We start from the raw sequence: 22205 nt of genomic DNA on the forward strand, positions 1-22205 counted from the left end.
AGAGAGGGTGTGATCGGTGATTTATCCAGCGATTAACCTCTGTGGTGGGCCTGTGTGCCAGGCACAGCGCTAGGCAGTGAGCTCACAAAGCGCTGGTGCTGCCCCCTGAGGATCCCCTCCTTCTGATGGGAAGACACTGTGTCAACAAACAATTAGCAAAAGTCCTGTTTTCAATAGAGGGGAGAAACGCCAGCCAAGTGCTTGCACTTGCATGCGTTTTTTGTTGTTAATTTGTTGCCTTCCCTTTTTTTTTTTTTGGTGGTGGTGGTGGTAGGGGAGGGGGGTGTTCTGTTTACTCATCCAACCCGGAAGCCTGACCATCTTGTCTGTTTTGAAAATGCTTTATTGACTCGAAATCCTTTGGTAAAGATGAAATGGCAGCAAAATTAGACCTTGGACAGAAAGCCACCAGAGCGGGAAGCACAGTGGTTGGGGGTTGAGTTGCCAACAACAGAATCCACTGGCACTAATGACGTGGAAATGGCATGAGGTAGCTTTCAACTCAGTGGAGCCATGTGTGGGCCAGCCTTCTGGGAGGAACTCCCAGCCCCCAGAATGCCCCTGCCTCTGCCATGACTGAGCAGGACATCATGGCCTGACCCCCGACCCCCATAGCCTCTGCATGCTCCACTCCCGCACCAGGGAGCCTGGCGGATGGCTGTGCCTCCATTTAACTTCGTTCTCAATTCAGGTCCCCGCCCTCCTTTTTTTTTTTTTTTTTTTTTTATTAATCTTCACCCAAGGATATTTTCCCATTGCATTTCAGAAAGAGTGGAAGGGAGGGAGAGAGAGACATGGGTCGTTGCCTCTCTTTTGTGCCTTGACCAGAATCGAACCCAGGACTTTTCAGTACATGGGCCGGTGCTCTATCCACTGAGCCAAACCGGCTAGGGCCAGGTCCCTTGTAAGTCATCTGATTGGCAGACTTTTTTTTTTTAATTTTAAAAAAAATATATTTTATTTTTTTACAGAGAGGAAGAGAGAGGGATAGAGAGTTAGAAACATCGATGAGAGAGAATTATGGATCAGCTGCCTCTTGCACACCCCCTACAGGGGATGTGCCCACAACCAAGATACATGCCCTTGACCGAAATCGAACCCGGGACCTTTCAGTCCGCAGGCCGATGCTCTATCCACTGAGCCAAACCCGTTTCGGCTGGTTGGCAGACTGTAAATCACAATGGGAACCTGAGCTGCAAGGGAGCCTGGACGCCCCGTTTCTGGTGTGTGGTCCCTGGACGCCGGTTTCTGGTGTGTGGTCTGCAGCACGGAAGGCATGTGAGGAGGGAGGGTGCTGGAGCCGGTCCATGGGATCTGCTGCAGCTCATTAAAATGCTCTCAGGAGATCCCACCTCCACAGACCCTCAGACCTGGACCTCGCTCTCTGCTCACCCCGGCACAGGCATTTGCTTTTTCTGCCAGATGGTCTCTCAGTCCGTGCCTTGGCAGGGCTCGCTTGGGCAACGATGTTTTTAACCCGGATTCCACCCCGTAGTGAACATGCCATGGACACAGAGGAGAATGTGGCCGGGTCTTCCTGCTGGCTGTCTGTGGAATTGCAGCTGGTGTAACCGAGGTGAGCCGCTGCGGCTGGCCTTGTGGGGCCCTTAGAAACACAGAAGATAGCCCTGACCGGTTTGGCTCAGAGGATAGAGCGTTGGCCTGCGGACTCAAGGGTCCCAGGTTCGATTCCGGTCAAGGGCATGTATCTTGGTTGTGGGCACATCCCCAGTAGTGGGTGTGCAGGAGGTAGCTGGTTGATGTTTCTCATCAATGTTTCTAACTCTCTATCTCTTTCCCTTCCCTTCTGTGAAAAGTCAATAAAAATGTTTTTTTTTAAAAAGAAACACAGAAGACGCCTTTGGGCCAAAGACACCCAAAGCAAGACCAGCAAAGCATGGGTTGCACTTCAGCCCCCCTGACCAGAGGTCTCTGTGCCATGTACGGCCTGCGCAACTGCACACGGCAGCCCTGGAGGCTGGCTTCTGGCCTCCTGACCACGGGGTGGGGAGTTGCGGGGAGGATGGGCAGGCATCAGGGCCCGTCTGGCGAGCGGTGCCGTGCGGAAGGCTCACGCTGCCTCTCTCTCCTCTCCCCGCAGAGATCCCCCAGTGCGCTGGCTGCAACCAGCACATCCTGGACAAGTTCATCCTGAAGGTGCTGGACAGACACTGGCACAGCTCCTGCCTCAAGTGTGCGGACTGCCAGATGCAGCTGGCGGACAGGTGCTTCTCCAGGGCCGGGAGCGTCTACTGCAAGGAGGACTTCTTCAAGTGAGTCCCGGCCGGGCGCAGCCTCCTGGCCCTGCGGCTCTGTCTGCCTGGCGCTGTGCTGTCGGTGGAGGGGGCAGGAGCTGGCGGTGGGGCAGGGTGGGGAGGGGGGCAGGAGCTGGCGGTGGGGCAGGGTGGGGAGGGGGCAGGAGCTGGCAGTGGGGGGCAGGGTGGGGAGCGGGGGAGGGCGGTAGGTCTATCCTGGGGGGTGTGAACCCTCCTGTGGAGAGGCTGCTTCTCTGCGGCCCCCCTTTGGGTCACCAGCCCCCTCACTGTCGGAAACCCCAGGGTCTCCACCTCACGTGAGCGGCCGGGGAGCATGCCCCAGGGTGGCTGACCACGGTTCCTGCAGATCCTAACACGCGCTCTCTGTCCGGGGAGCGGGTGCTCAGGGCTCTTGGCCGTGTCATTCCTGCAGCTTTCAGAGCCAGTGCGTTGAGAGTCCTGTCCCGATTCTAGTGAGGCTGCTGCCCGGCCTCGGAGGCCTGGAAGGGTTGTCTCTCCAGGGCCGGCAGGCTCCTTTGGAAGAGGCCGTTTCACGTGCTGGTTAAGAGCCCAGTCCCTGCCTGGGTTTGAACCCACTAATGGGTTGTATGCTTTCGGGCAAATGACTTCACGTCTCTGTGCCTCCGTGTGCTTGCCCGTAAAGCGGGGCTGATAGTCCCTGCCTCTTAGAGTTATTCTTGCTTTGAACGAGTCAGCCTGTGTGAAGCCCTGGGACTTCACCGTGTCTGGCCCCTGGGTGCTGGCTTCTTAAGGCTGCCTTGGTTTTCCATTCTGACGTTGGGCCCATCCGAAAAATTCCTGTTGGAGCTTTGGGTCAGGGTGAGGGTCCTCCTGGAATGTATTTCCGTGGCATTTAGACTGGACCTTCTGTCCCAGGATCTGTTCCCCGAGGCACTTAGGCGGGTGCTTCCGTGGACGTGGACCAGCTGAGAACAGCAAACAAGAACCGGAGGCGGGGGCTGTCCATCAGCGACGCAGGGCCCAGTGTGGGGGCCCGTGGACGGGACAGGGACTGGGGGAGGCTCGCCAGGTGGGCAAGCCCCAGAGGCGGCGTGCATCCCTCAGAGATGGTGCGTTCTGGAGACAGGGAGGGAAACCCCGGTGCTGGAAGCAAAACACGATTCCCCCCAAACCCGCCCAAAGCTGACACTGTGGGGAGTAAGTCGTTTGGATGTCTGAGGATGCCAGCGACTTCTGTGCAATGTGCGTTGGAAAGTACATTAGAGCCGAAACCGGTTTGGCTCAGTGGATAGAGCGCCGGCCTGCGGACTGAAGGGTCCCGGGTTCGATTCCGGTCAAGGGCATGTACCTTGGTTGCAGGCACATCCCCAGTGGGGGGTGTGCAGGAGGCAGCTGATCAATGACTCTCTCTCATCGATGTTTCTAACTCTCTGTCTCTCTCCCTTCCTCTCTGTAAAAAATCAATAAAATATATTTTTTTTTAAAAAGAAAAGTACATTAGAGATCATCTTGATAACTGAGGTGGCCTGCATGGCCTGGGTTCAGAAGGCAGCACTCGTTGTCGATCGGCATCACACTTTGGTCAGGTACACACTGCTGTCTCTGTGTGCGCGTGTGTGTGTGCGCGTGTGTATCTGTGGGGGCAGTAGCTGCACGCCCTACAGATCCTCCAGCGGAGAGATGGGCCTCTGGTTCTTCAGCTAAGCCTTTCTTCCCTCTCTTTCCCCGCCTGGGACCCTCCCGTTGCTTCCTTTGTTCTGGCATTTACGCAGTTCCATCCCCTCCACCCGCACCCTTCCTCAGAGGGCAGCAAACATCTGCCCGTCCTCTTCCCTCAGTGGTGTCCTGGCCAAGCACCACGGCCGTTCTTGCGGACCCCTGAAGGGGAGGATTTCACCGTGTGTGTGTGTGTGTGTGTGTGTGTGTGTGTGTGTCATGTAACTGTGTGCGCCTGTGAACAAGACCGTGTGGGAGGGAGGCTCTAACTGAGGAAGCTGGGGGGAGGGGGAGTTGTCCCAGCTCCCATAGCCAGGGCACCGTCCTCCCGTTTCCCCTTTACCTGCGGGAAGCCCAGTGAGCTGGGAGGGAGGGGACAGGGCTGGTGGTCCTGAGGTGGCCCTGGGTCAGACCTCTGGCTGGTCCAGCCTGGCAGGGCAGCCCGTGGGGTGCAGGCAACGCCTGTCAGGGCCACAGAACTAGGGCTCTGTCCACGGAGAAGCTCTTTTGACCCCAGAACCACCGGGCAGCACCATCTGATGTTTTAACCTTGACTGGCTGGTTCCGGGTTTGGGAAAGGGCGGTAGCAGCTTGGGGGCAGTGTTGGGTTTGGGAGAAGTAGTGATGAGGAGAGAGGGTCCCCCTAGACCCAGGAGAGGCTCAGAGAGAAGGCTGGGGGCGGAGAGATTAGCACCGGTTTAGGGCCACAGGCTCTTGACCAAAAGTAACAAGGACACTCAGCTGGTACCCTGCCTCCCTGCTTCCGTGGCCTCCCCAGGCCGTGGCCCTCATTTGGAAAGTTCCCGGCCTTGCTCAGCAGCAACCCCCTGACTGATCCCCCACCCCCTGTACCTCACAGACTAGCATCCTACCTCACAGCTCAGGTCCTGACCCCGCTCCCCCAGCTGCTCAGAGTATCCCAGATGCATTGCATCACCAGAGCCTCCTGCTCTGTGCCCACCCTGCCTCCCAGTCCTTGGCTCACTGCTTTCCTAGGTACGGGCCACCCGGCTGCAGGATGCCCCCCCTGCCCAGGCACCCTCTGCGTTTTCCCACCTCCACACTCTGGCTCAGGCTGTCTCATCACCCGGGAATGATGTTCATCCTTTCAAGGTCTCCCCATCTTCCATGGCCGAGAGTCAGCTCCCCAGTGGGGGGGAGCCCTGGGAGGCATGGCTGCCCTGTCCCTTCTCCCTCCTGGAGACTCAGTGGGAACGGCCTTCTGTTGCTCATTCCTCATGCACCTGCTCGGCTTCCTGTTGACTTGAGGAAAGGCTTGCTAGTCCGTCATTTTTCTGTCCCCCAAATAGGCCCTTGGCCCCAAACCTTGCCCATCGGCTGTCAAAGAGGAGATTACACAGTGAACTTACAACCAGTTTTTTTTTTTTCTGTCCCCTGCACGGTGTCCCGCGAGTGTTGGAGGCCCAGGCTGCCTGGGAGATGCACAGACCCCTTATTTAGCACCGTTCTTGTCCTTGTGCCACAGGACCCACCCGCCCTACTTCTTAAAACAGCCCAGTCTCAAGGCTGGAGCCTTTTGTAAAGCGGGGGAGCTGTCCACAGAGCCAGTGCTGATTCCGGGTCATTAACCCTGTGATTGGGTGCTGTGTGAGGGAGTGGTTCTCCCCACTGCCAATGGAGGGTCAATCTGATATGATGATCAGGCAGCACTGAGGCCCCCCAGGGAGGACACGGGGCTCAATAGGCAGGTGGGGCCCCGCCCCTTCTTTGGGACCCTGGCTGTTTGGTACAGGGAGGCACAGCTGCAGGCAGAGCCACAGTCCTCGGTGAGGACAGGGAGGAGAGGAGTTGCTCAGGATCAGAGTGGCTTCCCCTCCCACTTCCCACTTGGGCTCAGGCTGTGACTTGGCTACAGAGCTGGGTCCCCTCTCCTCATTACAGCGCATTCAGTGTTCCCAGGGCCCTGCCTTCCCATGGCACCCTGGGGCACAGGTGCTGTGGGATCCTGAGAGCAGAGAGAACGGAGGCAGGGAGGAGGAGGAGCAGGGCAGTCTCTGGGACCTCAGCTCCCTCCCTCATCTCAGACTGGCTGTAGGAACTGGTTCAAGTGCTGGGTGCCCTCAAGCAACTTCCTTGGCATCTCTGAGCGCCAGTGTCCTCTTCAGGAGAAAGGGAAATGCTAATGGTGGCTGCTTTAGAAAACTTGGCATGCAGGAGCATCTCACTAAAGGGAGTTTGTTTTGTTTTGTTTTGTTTTTAATCATCAGAGTGGTTTGGGAAACCCAAACTCTGCACCTTGAGCCTCAGACAGCTTTCAGCTGTGGGTTTGGAAGATGCCTGGTCAGAGCCAGGGAGAATCCCTTCTCTGTGCTCCTCAAAGCCAAGGGGTGGATTTCACCCCTTGAAGAAAAGAGTCACGACTGTAATGTGAAGAGTGGCCCCCTGGATGTGTGTCAGATCTCAGAAATGGGGGGAGGGCCCAGGGGGAGAGCTGGAGATTGGCTTCCACCTCTGGGAGATGGGGTAATGCTGACGCCTGGCAGCAGAGGGCGATGTTGCTGTGTCACAGACAAAGAGGTATTGTGGGAGGCTGTACTCTGTGGTTGTTGCATTTTTTCTTTGTGGGGAGGATGGCGTTGAGCTCTCTCTGGTTCAGTAACACTGGCTGATTGGTGCTGTGGTTTGCTGCTGTTACTCCTCGGGTTCTTGGCTCCCCTTTCTCCAAAGGAAATAAGATTCTGAGCCTGAGAGGAGAGCCGTGTGGTTTCAGGGCCGTGCGATTTCAGTCGCAAGCCGAAGCACGCCCGCTCCTTGCACTGCATTTGCTAAGCAGGTCCTTTCTGGACTGTGTGCCCAGCATGTCGTGGGTCCCCTGTCTCCTTGCAAAGGGTCTGGGGAGGGCAGGGGTCTGAGAGTAGGGCTTCTGGGTCCCCTCCCGGTCAATGACTGGGTCCCGGGAGGAGCCCGGCAGCTCCCCTGCTCTGAAGTGCAGTGAAGACCAGACAGGCTGTGTGCTGCTGCAGGTACTGGTTCCATGCTGGGTGTCCTTAGGCAACTTCCTTGGCATCTCTGAGCTCCAGTGTCGTCTTCAGGAAAGGTGGGCATGCTCATGTGGCTGCTTTGGGAAAGCTGGCACCCTGGAGCACCTCTCAAAAGGGAGTGTTTGGGGAACCACTCTGCTTGCTGAGTCCCTGTCCTGACTTTTCCGAGCTGTTTGTCAGTAAACCAGTGAGTAGGCCTTTCTGAACCTAGTCCCTTACCCATTCAGAGGTGCTCGTTCTAACTCACAGAGCTGCTGTGAAGGGAGAGGACAGTGAGGAGGAAATGGTGCCCAGCACAGGCTAGGTGCTTTATCTGTACCTGTGGGCCCTGACTGGCCGCTGGACCCACAGCCCTGGACGGCCTGGCTGTCGGAGTCCGCCCACAGTGCTGGGCCTGCAGTGCTGGACCTCTCCCTCCTCCCCCAGGGTTGAGACTTTCCCATTCAGGTGACTTTTAATGACCCAGAAGCCCTCAGTCAGAGGTGGGGAAGCCTGGCAGCGTGGGGAGGGCCCACAGCAGTGTGCTGGGGTAAAGCACAGCGTACAGGTGCCATGTGGATCTGCATGAAGGCTTGGGAAAGAAACCAGCGATGATGATGATTATAATGCAAACAGCTATAGGATCAAAGAGAGGGTAACAGTCATACAGATCCTTGAAGTAAAGTCTTCAAGAACATTCCAGGCTGCACCCCTGGCCCCCCTGCCTGCCTGCCTGCCTGAGGGGTCATGGGGAAGAGTCGGAGGCACTCTGGGGGTGATTGCCGTTCTAAGGGGCTCCTATCTAAAATGTCATGCTTCCCTGGGGGTGTCTCCCTGCCCCCGAGGCCTTCACCTGCCTGGTGGGCAGAGACAGGCGCTGCCAGGGACCCGGAGGGACGGAGGGCCTCGGTGTCGCTTGTCAGGGGGAGCTGTGCCAGCCGCGGGCCCAGCCGGCAGCTCACTCCTCCCCCAGCCAGTCCATCTCCAGGCAGGCAGGCAGCAGGGCTGTCGGCCAAGGGCAGGTGAGCGGCGTCCTTGGGAGCCCGGGAGCCGCTGATTTATCCCCGCGGCTCAGAACAGCCTGTTTCCGCTCCGGCACACGCTGCCTCTGGCCCGGCCGCAGGCTGGTTGCTCTGGCTCCTGTCAAGTCTTCCCTAGTGACCTTGGCCTCCCTGGCTCAGCAGGGCAGAAGTGCACAGGCTATGGGGCTAAGGACTTCTGTGCCATGGATTTCATAGAGGAAGTGGGAGCCAGGTTTGAACCCAGGCCGGTGCAGACCTCTCTGAGCCTCACTGTCCCATCTCGGAAAAGGGAAGGAAATAGAAATATCTCCTTTTTTGAGTCCCTATGAGCACTGAGGATGATGAAGGAAGCAAGTACCTGGTTATATCAGTACCTGTTCTTATTAAGGTCGTGATGCTGTATCCAGGTAGGAGGAGAGAAAGAGAGAGAAGGGGCTCAGGCTGCAAAAGGCCTCAGGCCAGATAGGGGTCCTGGTGCGGGAGGGGGCCGGGTCCGGTGGCGATGGCAGGGAGGTGATTGGAGCTACTGCCCTTTCCGTGTGGGGAGCCATCTCTCCGGGGTGGGGGAGGGGTGCCCAGAGCTCGGGGGCAGTAACTGCTGTCTTCCCCTTCCTTCCCAGGGTGGGGTTCCCCGCTCTGGCTGGAGGGGCCTCAAGCTGGTACCCTGTTGCTCCAGGAAGAGGTCTCTTTATTTATTTTTTATTTTTAAAAAATATATTTTATTGATTTTTTTTTTACAGAGAGGAAGAGAGAGGGATAGAGAGTTAGAAACATTGATGAGAGAGAATTATCGATCAGCTGCCTCTTGCATACCCCCCACGGGGGATGTGCTTGCAACTAAGGTACATGCCCTTGACTGGAATCGAACCTGGGACCGTTCAGTCCGCAGGCCAACAATGCTCTATCCACCGGTTTTGGCTGGAAGAGGCCCCTTGCCTTCTGCGGTTGTTTGTGGGTCTAACCCGGGGCCAGGTTTTTGCCCAGCCACTAATTTCTGTTAACTGCACACCTGTGAGGCCACACACACACACCCACACACACCCCCGATAGCGAATGTGCTTAAGGAACTCACAGGGGGCGGGTCTCGTTGACGTGCGACTTTCCATAATTTCCGAATAGTTTATAGTCTAATTTCCTCACTAAGCAAATTAAACCTTTTAAGGTAATGATCAGTTGGTGCCGTGAGTGGCTGCGCGGGTGGACATTTGTAAGATTCAAATACACTGGTGGGACCAGGCCCGCAGTCATTTGCGAAGGCCTGTAATCAAGGCAGAAGCAATTACTTAGCAGAGCGGCTCCCCCTGGGGCCCGGGGCTGTATATCAGGGGTGATGAGTCCGAGGATTATCTGTCTGCCCGCCCGCCCGCCCGGAGCCCATCGGCCTGACATCTGTGCAGCCTGCATCCCAGAGACTCCGCTGCTCAGGGGAATCTGTTTGGAACCAAAGAGTTGCAAATCAGCCCGAGAGTCCGCTGGCAGCTGGGCTGTGGAGATGGGGTCCCCAGGCAGAGAGGGGTCCGGGGACATGGGCCTGGAGGTGCAGTCCCCAGTTCTCCTCATCGCTCACTGAGGCTCCACCTCCTTTTCTCCCCTTCACCTCCCACCCCCGCCATTCAGGGTCCAAGTCATAGGGTCCCACCTCCAAAATGCCCTTTCCTTCTTTCTTTTTTTAAAAAAATATATTTTTATTGATTTCAGAGAGGCAGGGAGAGAGAGGTAGAAACATCAATGATGAGAGAGACCCATTAATCAGCCAACTCCTGCATACCCCCCACTGGGGATCGAGCATGTGCCCTTGACTGGAATTGAACCTGGAACTCTTCAGTCCGCAGGCCAGTACTCTGTCCACTCAGCCAGACCAGCTAGGGCTAACATGCCTTCTCTTTCTATCCCTGCTGTCTCTGTCCCCTCTGAGGCAGGCCTCCCGTCACCAAACCTCTGCACCACTGGAATCTTCCCCAATTGGCTGCCTCTGCTCCCCCTCCGCCAGGCCTGGCCCTGGCCCCATGAGACTTCCAAGCTCAGCACTCAAGGGCCCGCAAGGATCCGGCCTGACCCCATTTCCTTCTGACTCCCTGGCCAAGGTCACACGGGGCAGATGGGGATGGGGGGAAGGGTGGCAGCTGGACTGTGAGAGCCAGTCTCTGGCTTGTCGCTGAGCATCCTGGGATCTGTCTGTCCCCCGGAAATCCCCCTCGAGGAGGCTGAGCTCTGTGTTGGGCATGGTGTGTCAGCACAGAGGGTGTGAGCCTGGGGTGTGGTGAGAAGGGTTGGATGGGGCCTCTGCCCCTAAACATCCTTGCCCCTGCCTGTCACAGCGCCTGCCACACGGCCACTGAGAGGGAGGCCTTCGGTCCCCAGGGACCAAGAATCTGCAGATGCCGCATGAGGACCAAGAGCAGCTGTCACACAGTGTTTCTCAAAGAGTGGTCCTTGGAACCCTGCATCCGGGACACCGTGGGGGGGCTTGTTAAAAGTGTGGATTCTGCTTTTTTAATTTTTTTATTTTATTGATTTTGTACAGAGAGGAAGGGAGAGAGATAGAGAGTTAGAAACATCGATGAGAGAGAGTCATCGATCAGCTGCCTCTTGCACACCCCCCCACCGGGGATATGCCCACAACCAAGGTACATGCCCTTGACCGGAATCGAACCCGGGACCCTTCAGTCCCCAAGCCGACGCTCTATCCATTGAGCCAAACCGGTTTCGGCGGATTCTGCTTTTAAGCAAACCTCTCAGATGGCTCTTCGGCTAGGAGTGGGGCAGGTGATCTGGTAACCGCCTTGGCAGAGAACTGAGCCTGAGGGCAGGAGGGCAGGTTGGGTGCCTGGAGGTGAGCACGGGAGGGCGGACAGTGTTGTGGCGGGTCAGGCCACAGCTCCCAGGCTGCCCTGCGGTGAGGGGATGTGACTCCTACTGTAAGGGCTGCTGTGTGGGTAAGAGAGAGCTCACCTGGCACTGCCTGGGCGTGCTGCATGCCTACTGTGTGCTGCCAGAAGTTAAGGGAGGGAGCTGGACTCTGCTGGAAGAGGGTTGGCTCCTGCCTGCCCTGAGCGGGAGAGGAGGGAAGCAAGGCTGAGGGGAAAGGAGAGTTGGGCTCTAGCTTCTTTGCTGCTGCTAACTGAGCGGTGTGATCTTGGGCGAGTCACCACCTCTCTCTGAGCCCGAGCTCCCTCCTATGTAAGTGAGGGGGTTGCCTAGGTCCCTGGTTCTAAAGCCTTTCCCATAGCATTTACCTCACAATAACATCGAACGCTTGTGAAAAAGAAAAACATACTGAAAACCCCAAATAAAAAGCAGGGCTTGTGGGGCGGCGCTGGTGGGCCTGGGAGGCGTGTGAGTGAGTGTGTGCCTGGGGAGGGGGGTCGGCTGGGAGGCTGTGCTCCCACACCCCAAGGCGCTCACGTTCTCTGGGGCCAGGCCCTCTCCACAGAGGGCCCCGTCCATGTCCGGCGAAGGCCGACCGTTCTCGGGCAGAACTTGCTGTGCCCGTGACATGGCGGAGGTGCTGATATATGCTGGCAATATGAGTCCATACAGTAACAGTAAATATCAGCAGCTCACCTGTCAAGTGTGCTGATAGAGAAAAGAAATACACGGAGGGACGTGTCAGCCGGGGGGGAAAATATACGGCCTGCCGTAAATCACCGCCGAGCAATTAGAGCATAAAATTAAGTTATTCACTACTTTGTTTCCTCTGGACGGTGGCCTGGGCCGTGGCAGCTCCCACCCACGGAGGCTGGCGTGGGCCTGGCCTGACGCCCACGGCTCCCCACGGCCAAGGGCAAGGAAGGGCATTGGGTTCCAATCCCAGCCCCACCGTCCCTGGCCGTGAGGCCTCTGGCCCGTTACCTGCCTTCTCTGAACTTGTTTCCTCATCTGCAAACGGGGGAAGCTATGCTAACACCTGCCACAGACGTGGGCCATTCGGTGTTTAGTCACCAAATATTCGCCAAACCCATAGCTTGGGCCAGGCACTCCTCTAGGCGCTGGGACAGAATAGACGCAGCCCCCGCTGGCTGTTTAGAGAGGGAGGAAGACAGTGAACGAGAAATGCACAGGCTACCCATTGGAGATGAGTGCTTTGGAGAGAGAGAGAGGAAGTGCTGGGGGTGAGGAGATGGCCAAGGAATGCCCCGGGGAGGGCCACGTTGGAGGGGAACCGTACAGGAGGGACCACACAGGTGTCTGGTAAGCGTGTTCCAAGCCGAGGAAGCAGGGCAGGGCTGTGCGTATACGTGTATATGTGCGTAAAAGTGTGTATGTTCTTTGGTTTCTCTCTTCTCATTCCCCCAACCCCACCCACATCGAGGCACATCAGTCTGTGCCCTGCCTCCCTGCTTCTGGTCTTAGGAACCTTGACCTTTGACTCTAGGTGAGGTGGCAGCCAGGGGGAAGGCTTTGAGATGGTTTGACTCAGGCTCCAGGTGGCTGTTGTGTGGAGAATGGACGTGGGGGCAAGTCCTGAAGCAGGAGGCCCGTGCAGAGGCAGTTCCGGGTGAGGGGTGCTGGGGCCTGAACTAGGGAGGCAGCCTCGGAGATGGTGAGAAGTGGTCCAATTCTTGATGTACTTTGGGTACAGCCAACAGGATCTGCTGACACATCAGAGGAGGGCGTCCAAAGCGCTCGGCCTGAGTGATTGGAAGAGTGAAGTCACCCTCTGGGAGGTGGGGAAGACCCCGGGAGCTGGTTCTGGGGGAGGTCAGGAGGCTGGTTTTGGGGCATCCAAGTAGGGATGTTGAGCAGGCGGTGGGACACACTGGGCTGGAGGCCAGAGGTCTGACTGGAGGTGGGTGTGAAATGCCCAGGGGAGCAGAGCGGGCGGAGACGGGTGTGGGAGAGGGTGGAGAGGCTGCCAGCGGGGAAGAGCAGAGCTAGGAGCGCCAGTGCTGAGGCCGAGGGAGTGCGGTGTTCTCAGGGAAGTCAGGCAGGGAGCCAGCGCTGCTGAGAGGTCAGGGGAGGTGTGTGCGCGTGAAGATATTTATTGTCAGGATCGGCTCGGGTGACTCGGGAGGCCGAGAAGCCCAAGATCTGCAGTCAGCAAGACCCAGCAGAGCTGAGGGGGCAAGTTCCAGTCCAAAAGCCAGCAGGCAAAGAGCCCCATGAGCTGATGATGTTTCCATTCGAGTCTGAGGACGGGAAAAGACCAATGTGCCAGCTCAAGGCAGTCAGGCAGGCGCAGGTACTCTTCCTCTTGGAGCGTCTGCCTTCCTGTTCTAGTCAGTTCACCTGATTGGATGAGGCCCACTGCCCCGGGGAGGGCAGTCTGCTTTCCTCGGTTCACCCATTCAAATGTGAGTCTCACCCAGAAACACCCCCGCAGGCACACTCAGGGCCAGGCTTGACCAAATATTTGGGTTATCCCGTGGCTGTCAACTTGACACATAAAATTAACCACCAGAGTGGATTCCAGAGAAGAGCAGGAGCAGGGGTGTTAGAGACCCTGCCTGTAGACCCCTCTTTTGAAGAGTGTTGCTGTAGAGAGAGTCGAGGTCTGGATGGTAGATGGAGGGAGATGGGGGTCAGAAGAGGGACTTTTTAAAGTGGCAGGGATAATAGCATGCTGCACGTTGCCGGGTAGGATCTAGAGAAGGGAAAATTAATGGTGCGGGAGGCAAAGGGGACCGTTGCTGGAAGAATCATCTGATTAGGCGCGGAGGGGTGGACTGTGCCTGGGTGGGCGGCCGGCTTTGCGCAGGAGCGTGGACAGCCGGGCTGCAGGAAGCAGAGGGCTATTTCTCTGTTTTCCAGGGAAACAGGAAGTGGGCCACCAGCTGAGACGGAGGATGGGGGGCTTGGGACCGGAGGTGGGAGGGAGGGACAGCGAACGGACAGGGAAGTGTTTGTGGTTCCCAGGGCCCCTGAGGTCCGGAGCAGAGGGTAGATTTACAGTGAGCCAGGCAGAGACGTGGCATGTGCCCTTCAGCTCTGTGCAGACCCCTGGAGCTGGGGGCAGAAAGGGGAGGGCTGCAGCAGGGTAGGGAGGTGAGTGTGTGTGCAAGTGAGGGGCTGGTAAGAGGGACCTCTGCATCTTTGCTGGAGGAGGTGAGCGAGGCCAGGAGGGGAGTGAGGGATGTGAGAAGATGGACGAGGCCCGCAGGTTGCAGAACCCTGGGCGTCAGGGAGCAGCAGGGAGTGAGCTCACAGGACAGGAGGTAGCGGCTGGACCTGGGGTGGTTGGAGGGCACTCTTAGAGATAGTGCAGTTTCTAGGAGCAACAAAGTCTGCGATAGACCATGGGAGTGAGAAGGCCATGATCTTCAGGAGGAGAGGTGAAATAATTGAGAGGGCAGGGGCAGGAAGGAAATGATGGCAGGAAGGACAGTGACAGTGATTGTGCAAAACCCGCTGGGGATGAGGGGGCAGTGACCATCACAAGGTGGGTAGTCGGCTGTGGGCTGAGGGCTGGTGGTGAGGAGTGACATAAACCCACAGGGGCACACGGTAAGTGCTTAGTGAATGGGAGCTGCTTTCATGAATCCAGTTACCATGAGGTTCACATGGTTCCTGGCCTGGTTGCAGGACAGACCCTAAAACTAGGGATGTGCCAGAACGTGTGGTGCAGGATATACATGCCCGTTTCTAGCAGGTATGGCGCCGGCAGGGCCTGCTTAGTCTCTTTCTGCAGGATGCAGACACCCTGCTCTCGGGCGTGGTCCCACCAGGCCTCTCAAGAGCAGGAAGTGGGGGGACAGACACATGGGCAAACGGGAGTTTGGGCTGGGGTCAGGAGCAGCCCCTGATGTCACAGTGATGTCCGGTGCGTTGCCTGCGCCAGCAGGCCCAGGCCCCTCACTCCTGACTGGGTGGTAGGAGCATGCAGGTGGTGAGTGGGGTGTGACTGTGGGTGGGTTGGGGTGGACACCCCAGAGTTGAAGGCTCCCAGGGCAGCCCCTAAATTCCAGGCCTTCCTGCTCAGTGGCTCTGAGCAACTGGGGACACTGGAGGGGAACTGGGCCCTCCACTCGGGTGCCACAGCCGTCTTCTCAGTGGATGTTTGCTGCCTTTGCTGCCCGCCGTGTGCTAGCCATCCTGTTAGAGGCACCGAGCTCGAACCCTGGTTCTCTCCCTTCTTGCCCCTGTGAGCTGCGGCCGCACCCGCCTCGCGCTGAGCCTGTTCCTTACCGTTGGAAGGCACCGCCTTCCAGACAGAGCACTCAGGGACCTGGATGACAGCAAAGTGCCTGGAAAGTTTGTGTTAGGACGCCATGGGCCCCACTTCAACCCGGGGTTCAAGTCCCTTCTTAGGAAAGCTTTTGCTAGGAGCTATGGTTATGTCGAGTGTTGATCCTTCTGAGTGCGTCGGATGTGTTTTATGAGCAGTTCAGGCATTCATTCACACATACATGCATCCATTCTCCTGGGCAGTGGGTCTTTGCTGCCTACTCCACGCTGGGCAGGGCTGTTAGAATTACCGGTGATGCTGGTTGGACGAGCTTCAATGGCTTCCCCCGGGCTCCCTGACACCTGGCCAGGCAGGACTGAGCAGGGTGATGGTCCTGCTGAGCGAGGCCAGTGCGGTTTGCAGCTGAGTAGGCAGGGCGCTGCACACAGTAGGTGCTCAGTGACAGGACGCAGGGGGGATTGCCTGGGAAATCCCCAGGAAGCCTCTTACTTGGCCAATGCCCAGCGTTCAACTCCACCCCAGCTTCCTTCAGCTTTGTTGGGTCGGTTAGACCATTGCTTCTCTGTGGAGCAGCCAAGTTCACAGTTGGACCAGGGAGTTTGACCTTGGCTGCGCCATGCCCATCCCACAGGTTGTGTAGCCTCTCCCGGCTGTGGCTGGCTGGCTGGTCCTAGAGCTTGGAGACTCAGAGGCCGTGTCTCCATCGCCCACACAGCCCCACAGACGGCACCTTATTCCGGGTCCCGCGGCTGAGCGGGGGCGCGTGCCCCTCCGGGTGGGCCGTGCGGGGAGCCCCGTGGGCCGAGGGAGCGCACGCAGGCCCCTCGCCCAGGGTCCCTTTGGCTGTGCTCCAGAGGAGCAAGGTAATAAGGACCAACTTCCACTTACCGTCGGTATAAATCCCACAATCAGGAAAATTGCTTCAATTGCTAAAAAACGCTGGTGGAAAAGTCCATTTATTTTTCATTTTTCTTGTGCACTTGCCACCCTCACGCATGAATCACTGTCGGTATGCAGATTAAATTTATACCCCGTTATCTTTCACGTCTCTGGGGCGCTGGTGTCAACTGGGTTTCTGGTTACTGAAAGCCACTGCCTGCCTGTGGTGGCGAGTGGCCCGCTCTGTGGGTGGCCACTGGCGGGGGGGGGGGGGGGGGGGGGTGTCTCCTCTCTCCTGGAGTCTCCCCACAGCCCCCCTTCAGGCCCTGCCCCTCCATTTTTTTTGGCCGAAAGGTAAGACTTGCTTTTATAAACGCCAGTTCTTCTCGGGAGCTGCTCTGCCGCGGCGTTTGCACCTGGATGTGGGCGGTTTACTTGGGGGTTTTGCAGGGAGCGTGGTGCAAAGGGTCTTTATTTTGAACACCTGCTGTGAGAACTGGCCTGGACTGGATACGAACACAACAGGCATTTTGAAAACATGCTCCGAGAGCACATATTATACGGGCTTCCTTCCTCTCTATTCCCTCAATCTCTCTCTCTCTCCCCCCCACCCCCCCCCCCCTCTCTCTCTCTCACACACACACACACACACACACACACACACACACACACTCACACTCACAGGACAGAGCCGGTGCCTGCCTGTTTCCCCTGTGAATGCAGGCAGTGTGGCTCCGTGGCAGGAGTTGAAGAAGCCTGGTTCTCACCTGAGTCCTGGAAGGTACAGACTGTCTAGAACTGACAGTATACCGTGTTCTCATGCTCACATTTAGCCATGTCTGTGCATATCCTCTGAAAACATGCTTGTTTATCCTCAGATCTATGATTCAACAAATGCTAACTTTTTTGGGGATTGGCCCCCTTTGAGAATCTGTTGGAAGCCCAAGTCCCCCTCAGGATGTAGTTTTGAAAAAACTTGGGGGTAGTTTGAAGAGCCCCGACCTGCCCACTATGGAGACCTGCATGCACCCCTTCCTGCCCCCGACAAAACCCTGGGCCATTCCCGGAGCTGAGCTCTGCAGTCCTTCCAAGCCCAGTGCCTCAGCCCCTCACAGCCCAGCACCTTCTCAGGTCTCGTCTCAGAAGAGCTGTCCCTGGGCCTCACTGCTGGCTCTCTCAGGGTTACCCATCTAGACTGAAAGACCCTTTTCTCTGTGACATGTCCTGGGAGGGGGACTTTGGAAGCCACAGCTGGCTCGCCTGCTCCAGGCCCTGCAGCCCCCAGCAGGTATCATTACTGCATAAGAGACCCATCATTCTGCATTAATCTGGGATTCATCATGATAGCCATGACCATAATTAATTTATTTGGTATTAATGTGGATGAAATATGTACTGTCCTTTCAGGGGAAATCAGGCTGCCTATAAGCATTAGTTAAAAGGACCATTAAAATCAAACCTTCCCCAGATCCATTAGGCGAAGTCTTTCATCCTGAAGAAGATAAAGTTGTGCTGTGTGAAATGTCATGAATAATTAGGTTGATTGCTGTTTTAAACTCTGCCCCTGCCTCCCCACCCCTCCCGCCTCCCTCCTGATGCGGGGAAGGCTCACCTGCAGCAGAGCGGCCCCCTCCATCGCCCACGTCTACCCTGGCCCCCAATTCCCTGCTGACCTCTGTGGCTGCTCGTGTGGCCTGTGTCTGTGGCTAGAACCGGGAAAGGAGCTTAAAGGGCCCCGCTGGGCTGTTTGCGAGATATTCCTGTCTCCTCACTTCCCAACTCGGCCCAAGGTGGCTGCAGGTGCCTTCCTCTCGCCTCAGTGCCGGTCTAGGGAGGGGTAGACCCGGGAGGGGTCGGAAGTGGCATTTTCCAACCAGGTCTGCAGACTTCCTGCCCTGAATGGCACCGGGATATGAAAATGCAGCTCCTGGGCCCACCCTGGACCACATCTAAGGGGCTGTGCATGGGAAGGGGATGGGAGCTGGCACGGGGCGAGGAGGGTCAGTTGTGCCGGATGGAGGGGTGAGGCAGGAGAGGCAGGGGAGGGCCAGGCCCTACTCTGCTGCCCAATGGTGGACACGGCGGCACGTGCTCTCTCCCTGCCACACAGGCCCCTGCGGGAGCGCGGGAAGAGCTCTGTGATCTGCCCCGTGCTCACAGTATGGGCACAGCAGTCGCCCCTGGGCGGGCCTTCTAGGCCTCACCACAGAGTTGGAGAAACCAAGAGGCGGAGGGCGGAGCGGAATGCCCACAGGGGACACACACTCCACTGATGAGCGAGCTGATGGGTGTTACCTGGACAGTGTGGAGCCCTGTGGTGTCATGTCAGCCTTTGAAAGGCACTGGAGACCAGCTCTGATCCAGCCCCTTTATTTTGTGGTTAAAGAGCTCAGACACAAAGCAAGAGGTCAGTTAGAAGCTGGGGGACCAGGTGGTAAGCACTGGGTGGTCCAGGGGTTGGTGCCCATGGGCACCCGGAGTGGTGGGTGGAAGAGGGGGCCGATGGGCAACGGGAGGAAACCATGAGCCCCCTGTGCCCTAACCCTTCCACGCCGTCCCGACAGGCGCTTCGGCACAAAATGCACGGCCTGCCAGCAGGGCATCCCCCCGACCCAGGTGGTCCGCAAGGCGCAGGACTTCGTCTACCACCTGCACTGCTTCGCCTGCGTCATCTGTAACCGGCAGCTGGCCACCGGGGACGAGTTCTACCTCATGGAGGACGGGCGGCTGGTGTGCAAGGAAGACTACGAGACGGCCAAGCAGAACGGTAGGTGGCACTGCCCCGCACAGTCCCCCGCCAGGCATTTGTTCAGGCCCTGCTCACACCTGTCTCCTGAGATCCCCCCCACAACCCAACACCCCAGTCCCTCGGCACCTGCTGGTTCCGAAGCTTAAGCCAGTGTGGCCAGTGAGCGCTCCTGTCGTCCACACTGGGCTCAGGAGCAGCCAGGGGCTGTGTCATTATCGGGGTGGCTCCTGCCTGGGGCGGGGCTGAGAGGGTGTCTGCCCTTAGGGGACACTTGGGCTTACTTCTTGCTCTTGTGTATTGGGGGGCACACTTACCCCAGCACCTATTGGCCTATCACTTTGGACTCCAGGCAGCTGTGCTCCATTCCCCCATGAGGTAAGGACTGAGGGGTGAGGACCCTCATGTCTCCTGAAGCCCCGATGCAGGAGCCAAGTGCTTACTGAGCCAGTGTCCATACTCAGCCGCGGGACTCCACCCCCGCCACCTTCCCAACCTCCTCAGTCATGGGGCAGGGTCTGCAGCAGCAGCCCAGGCTGACCCCGATGTCAGGCCCAGCGTTTCACACCTGGAAAACCTGCCTTCACTTGGGCAGATGGGCAGCAGCTGCTCCTGCCCTCCAATGCCGTGTTCGTGGGCAGCCCGAGTCCTTCCAGGGCTTAGACTGGGCTTGCACCCCATTCCTCCGAGCGCCCTCAGGAAGGCCAAGTCCAACGCCCCCCTCCTGCAGCCCTCCTGGGGCTCCTCACACACGGGCTCCAAATATGGCATTTGGCCAAACCCAACCTGCGCATCTCAGATGCACAAACTCACAAAACCTCGAGGTTGTTTGCCTTTGACTAGGATTTTTATCATCTCCGGGTATCACTGTGGCAAGCAGCTCCTGCTGACAGCTCTGGGCTTGATGGAGAAAAAAATAGCAAGTGTCACGTATCTCCTTCCAGAGCGTCTCTGGGCGCCCACAAGGGTCACAGAGACCTGATCACCACATGGGGCAGTGTTTTTGCTCAGTACATGGAGCTTAAAATAAGGGTTTGCGGTGGGGAGGAGGCAGAGGGAATCTCGGGGCTAGTCAGCTAGAGTTGAGCCCGGCTTTAGTGGAAGGTGGGAAGGGGTGCACAGGCCTCCGTAAGCCCATTCTAGGCTCTTTGCTTTAATGTATTTATCTGCTCTGGTTCCTTAAAACTCACTCGATGCTGTTGCTTTGAAGTCAATTATGATGTCACAGAAGATTAGGCGTCTTGTCAGGGATAAACCATCAAAGCAGATGGACTGCGAGGTCCCAAGCTGCTTTGGCGCTCTGATGCCCTTCAGCAGATACCGGGACTGCACGGCCTCCCCGGGGCCGGCCTGTCAGAGGCCTTGCGTGGGCGCTGAGCACACCTGGCCCGGCGTCCTCCACTGCGGCGGTGCGGGAAGGGAGACAGCGGGGCTTACCCCGGGCGGGGACTGTCTGTGCTCAGACCTCTAGGACCCTGGAGAGACTCGTGATTTAGCCTCAGAACCTTGTGGGCCTCGCTGCTGGGTCACTCACAGGTCAGCCCCCCTTCTCAGCTCTCCATGGGGGACAGTAGCACCTGCCGAGTAGGGCTGTTTCCTGAGGCTGAAACAGGAGAAAGCATGTGGAACGGGGTGGTAAGTGAGGGTAAGACCTGCAGGGAGGGGAATGCAAACAGGGAGGTTTTCCAGGAGCTGAAGGCTACATAGTTCGGATGGGTTCCGCCTGTGAATTTGGGGTGGCGCTGAGGGCAGCAGGGGACCTTTGTCTGCTCTGGGACATTTGGCTCCATTGTTATGTTTTAATTCCTCCTTGCTAAGCTACACCCTCTTTCAGGCTTACAGTTCCCTCCCTCATGCTACACAAAGGATCTGATATCAGCTGTTTGTACCTTAGTGTGAATGATTTTGTTCATTTGTTACACCTCCCTAGATATTTGCATTTTCAATACAATGAGGTGGTGTTTTGTGCCAGGGACAAGTGCTAAGAGAACCTGAATAATTCACAGCTAACCTATTTTAGGGCTAATTTCCCCATAGGAATTAATGTAAGAAGTAAGGGGAGGGAGGTATTCTGGGAGCACATAAATCCATAACCGGTGAGATGTATCTTTGCCTTAATGCTACTTTTTATTTTCTCAGCACTCTCTCTAACACCTCGCAGAATGCTCTCTCCTAAATTAACAGCCCAGGGTATCATGGTCTTGCTTGGCCTTCTTCATAGCGTTTTATCACATTTAACTTCCGTACCAAAGTTATTGATTTTTGGGTACATTTTTCAGCATGAGCACGGCCACCACTACTTAATGAATACTTGGATGACATTATTATAGGATATAAAGAAGATTTTAAATTATAATAACAGTGAATGTTAAAATAACAGCATAATAGTCCCCATAATCGCAAGAAGGTGGTCTCATGCAGGTGGACAGCAGTGTGGAAGCCATGCCCACCAGCCAGGATGACGGGGGTGTATCCCGGAGGCACTGCCATCTGGTTGTGGTGAGAGCGATTTCTAATTCACTAGGGCAGCCTACTTTGACATTAAGCAATTCTCAAAATATTTTGGTCTCACTATTTCAAATTTTATATATAAAGACTACAGGTATTTTAAAAGTGCACTATTTGGTATTTGCTATCGTGTTGGCATCTCTATATGTGCAGAAGGAATGATTCTCTAAAACAGAATTAGAGTTTTGGAGGTTTTCTGGTGTCTGCCACGGTGGCTCTGGAATCCTTCCACTTTGGGTTCAGGACTCCAGGGAGGGGATTGGGTGGTGGGCTCTGGCTCATATTTATGAACATTCTGTAGGTGAACGGGGGGCCACCCCTGCAAGGGACCATGAGGAGGTGGAGATTCCTGCTGGAGGGACAGCCCTGAACCTAGACTTTAGCTCCTTCACAGCATTGGTCGTACAAGGATGGCCACCAGTGCAGGGCATGACAGGAGATGCGTGGAATGAAACACCTTCAGTCTGATGGGAGGGGACAAGGAGGCTGGATGGGGGATGATGGTGTCCTTCCTTTTAAATCACTTCGGAAAGCCTGTGGTGCAGAAGTGGCCCACACCACTCTGCCTCCCCACTGTGCTGCCCATAGCAGGCAAGATCACACGCGAGGAAAGAAGGCGGGATGAGACCCAGAGCTTCAGGTGGGCTGAACTCAACCAGTAAGGTTTTTATTGCAGATGACTCAGAGGCAGGAGCGAAGCGGCCCCGGACCACCATCACAGCCAAGCAGCTGGAGACCTTGAAGAATGCCTACAAGAACTCCCCCAAGCCTGCCCGGCACGTGAGGGAGCAGCTGTCCTCGGAGACGGGCCTGGACATGAGGGTTGTACAGGTGAGACACCAGCTACCTGGCCAAGTACTCATTTGCTGCCTTGGGCTCTGGGGCCCAGGGCCAGTCTGTGTCCTCTACAAGGGAAAGCATGGGAGTGGTATACATACCATGTCACTGATCCTCTTGGGGCCATGATCCTGGGGAATTTGCCAAGTTGGA

General features: G+C 56.8%; 1 protein-coding gene across 1 annotated transcript in view; it reads left to right on the forward strand.

Moving 5' to 3' along the window:
• The window catches only part of LHX4 (LIM homeobox 4), a gene marked incomplete at its 5' end in the record, with an annotated part of 39738 nt that overhangs the window by 14621 nt on the left and 2912 nt on the right, over positions 1 to 22205 (forward strand). The window contains 3 exons of the mRNA XM_084865701.1: positions 2102 to 2273; positions 18526 to 18728; positions 21892 to 22046. Coding sequence (XP_084721827.1) covers positions 2102 to 2273; positions 18526 to 18728; positions 21892 to 22046 — 530 coding nt within the window. The remainder of the gene's footprint in view (positions 1 to 2101; positions 2274 to 18525; positions 18729 to 21891; positions 22047 to 22205) is intronic.

The sequence above is a fragment of the Pipistrellus hanaki genome (assembly GCF_964339955.1).
Source record: "Pipistrellus hanaki genome assembly, chromosome: 18".
Classification (NCBI taxonomy): Eukaryota; Metazoa; Chordata; class Mammalia; order Chiroptera; family Vespertilionidae; genus Pipistrellus; species Pipistrellus hanaki.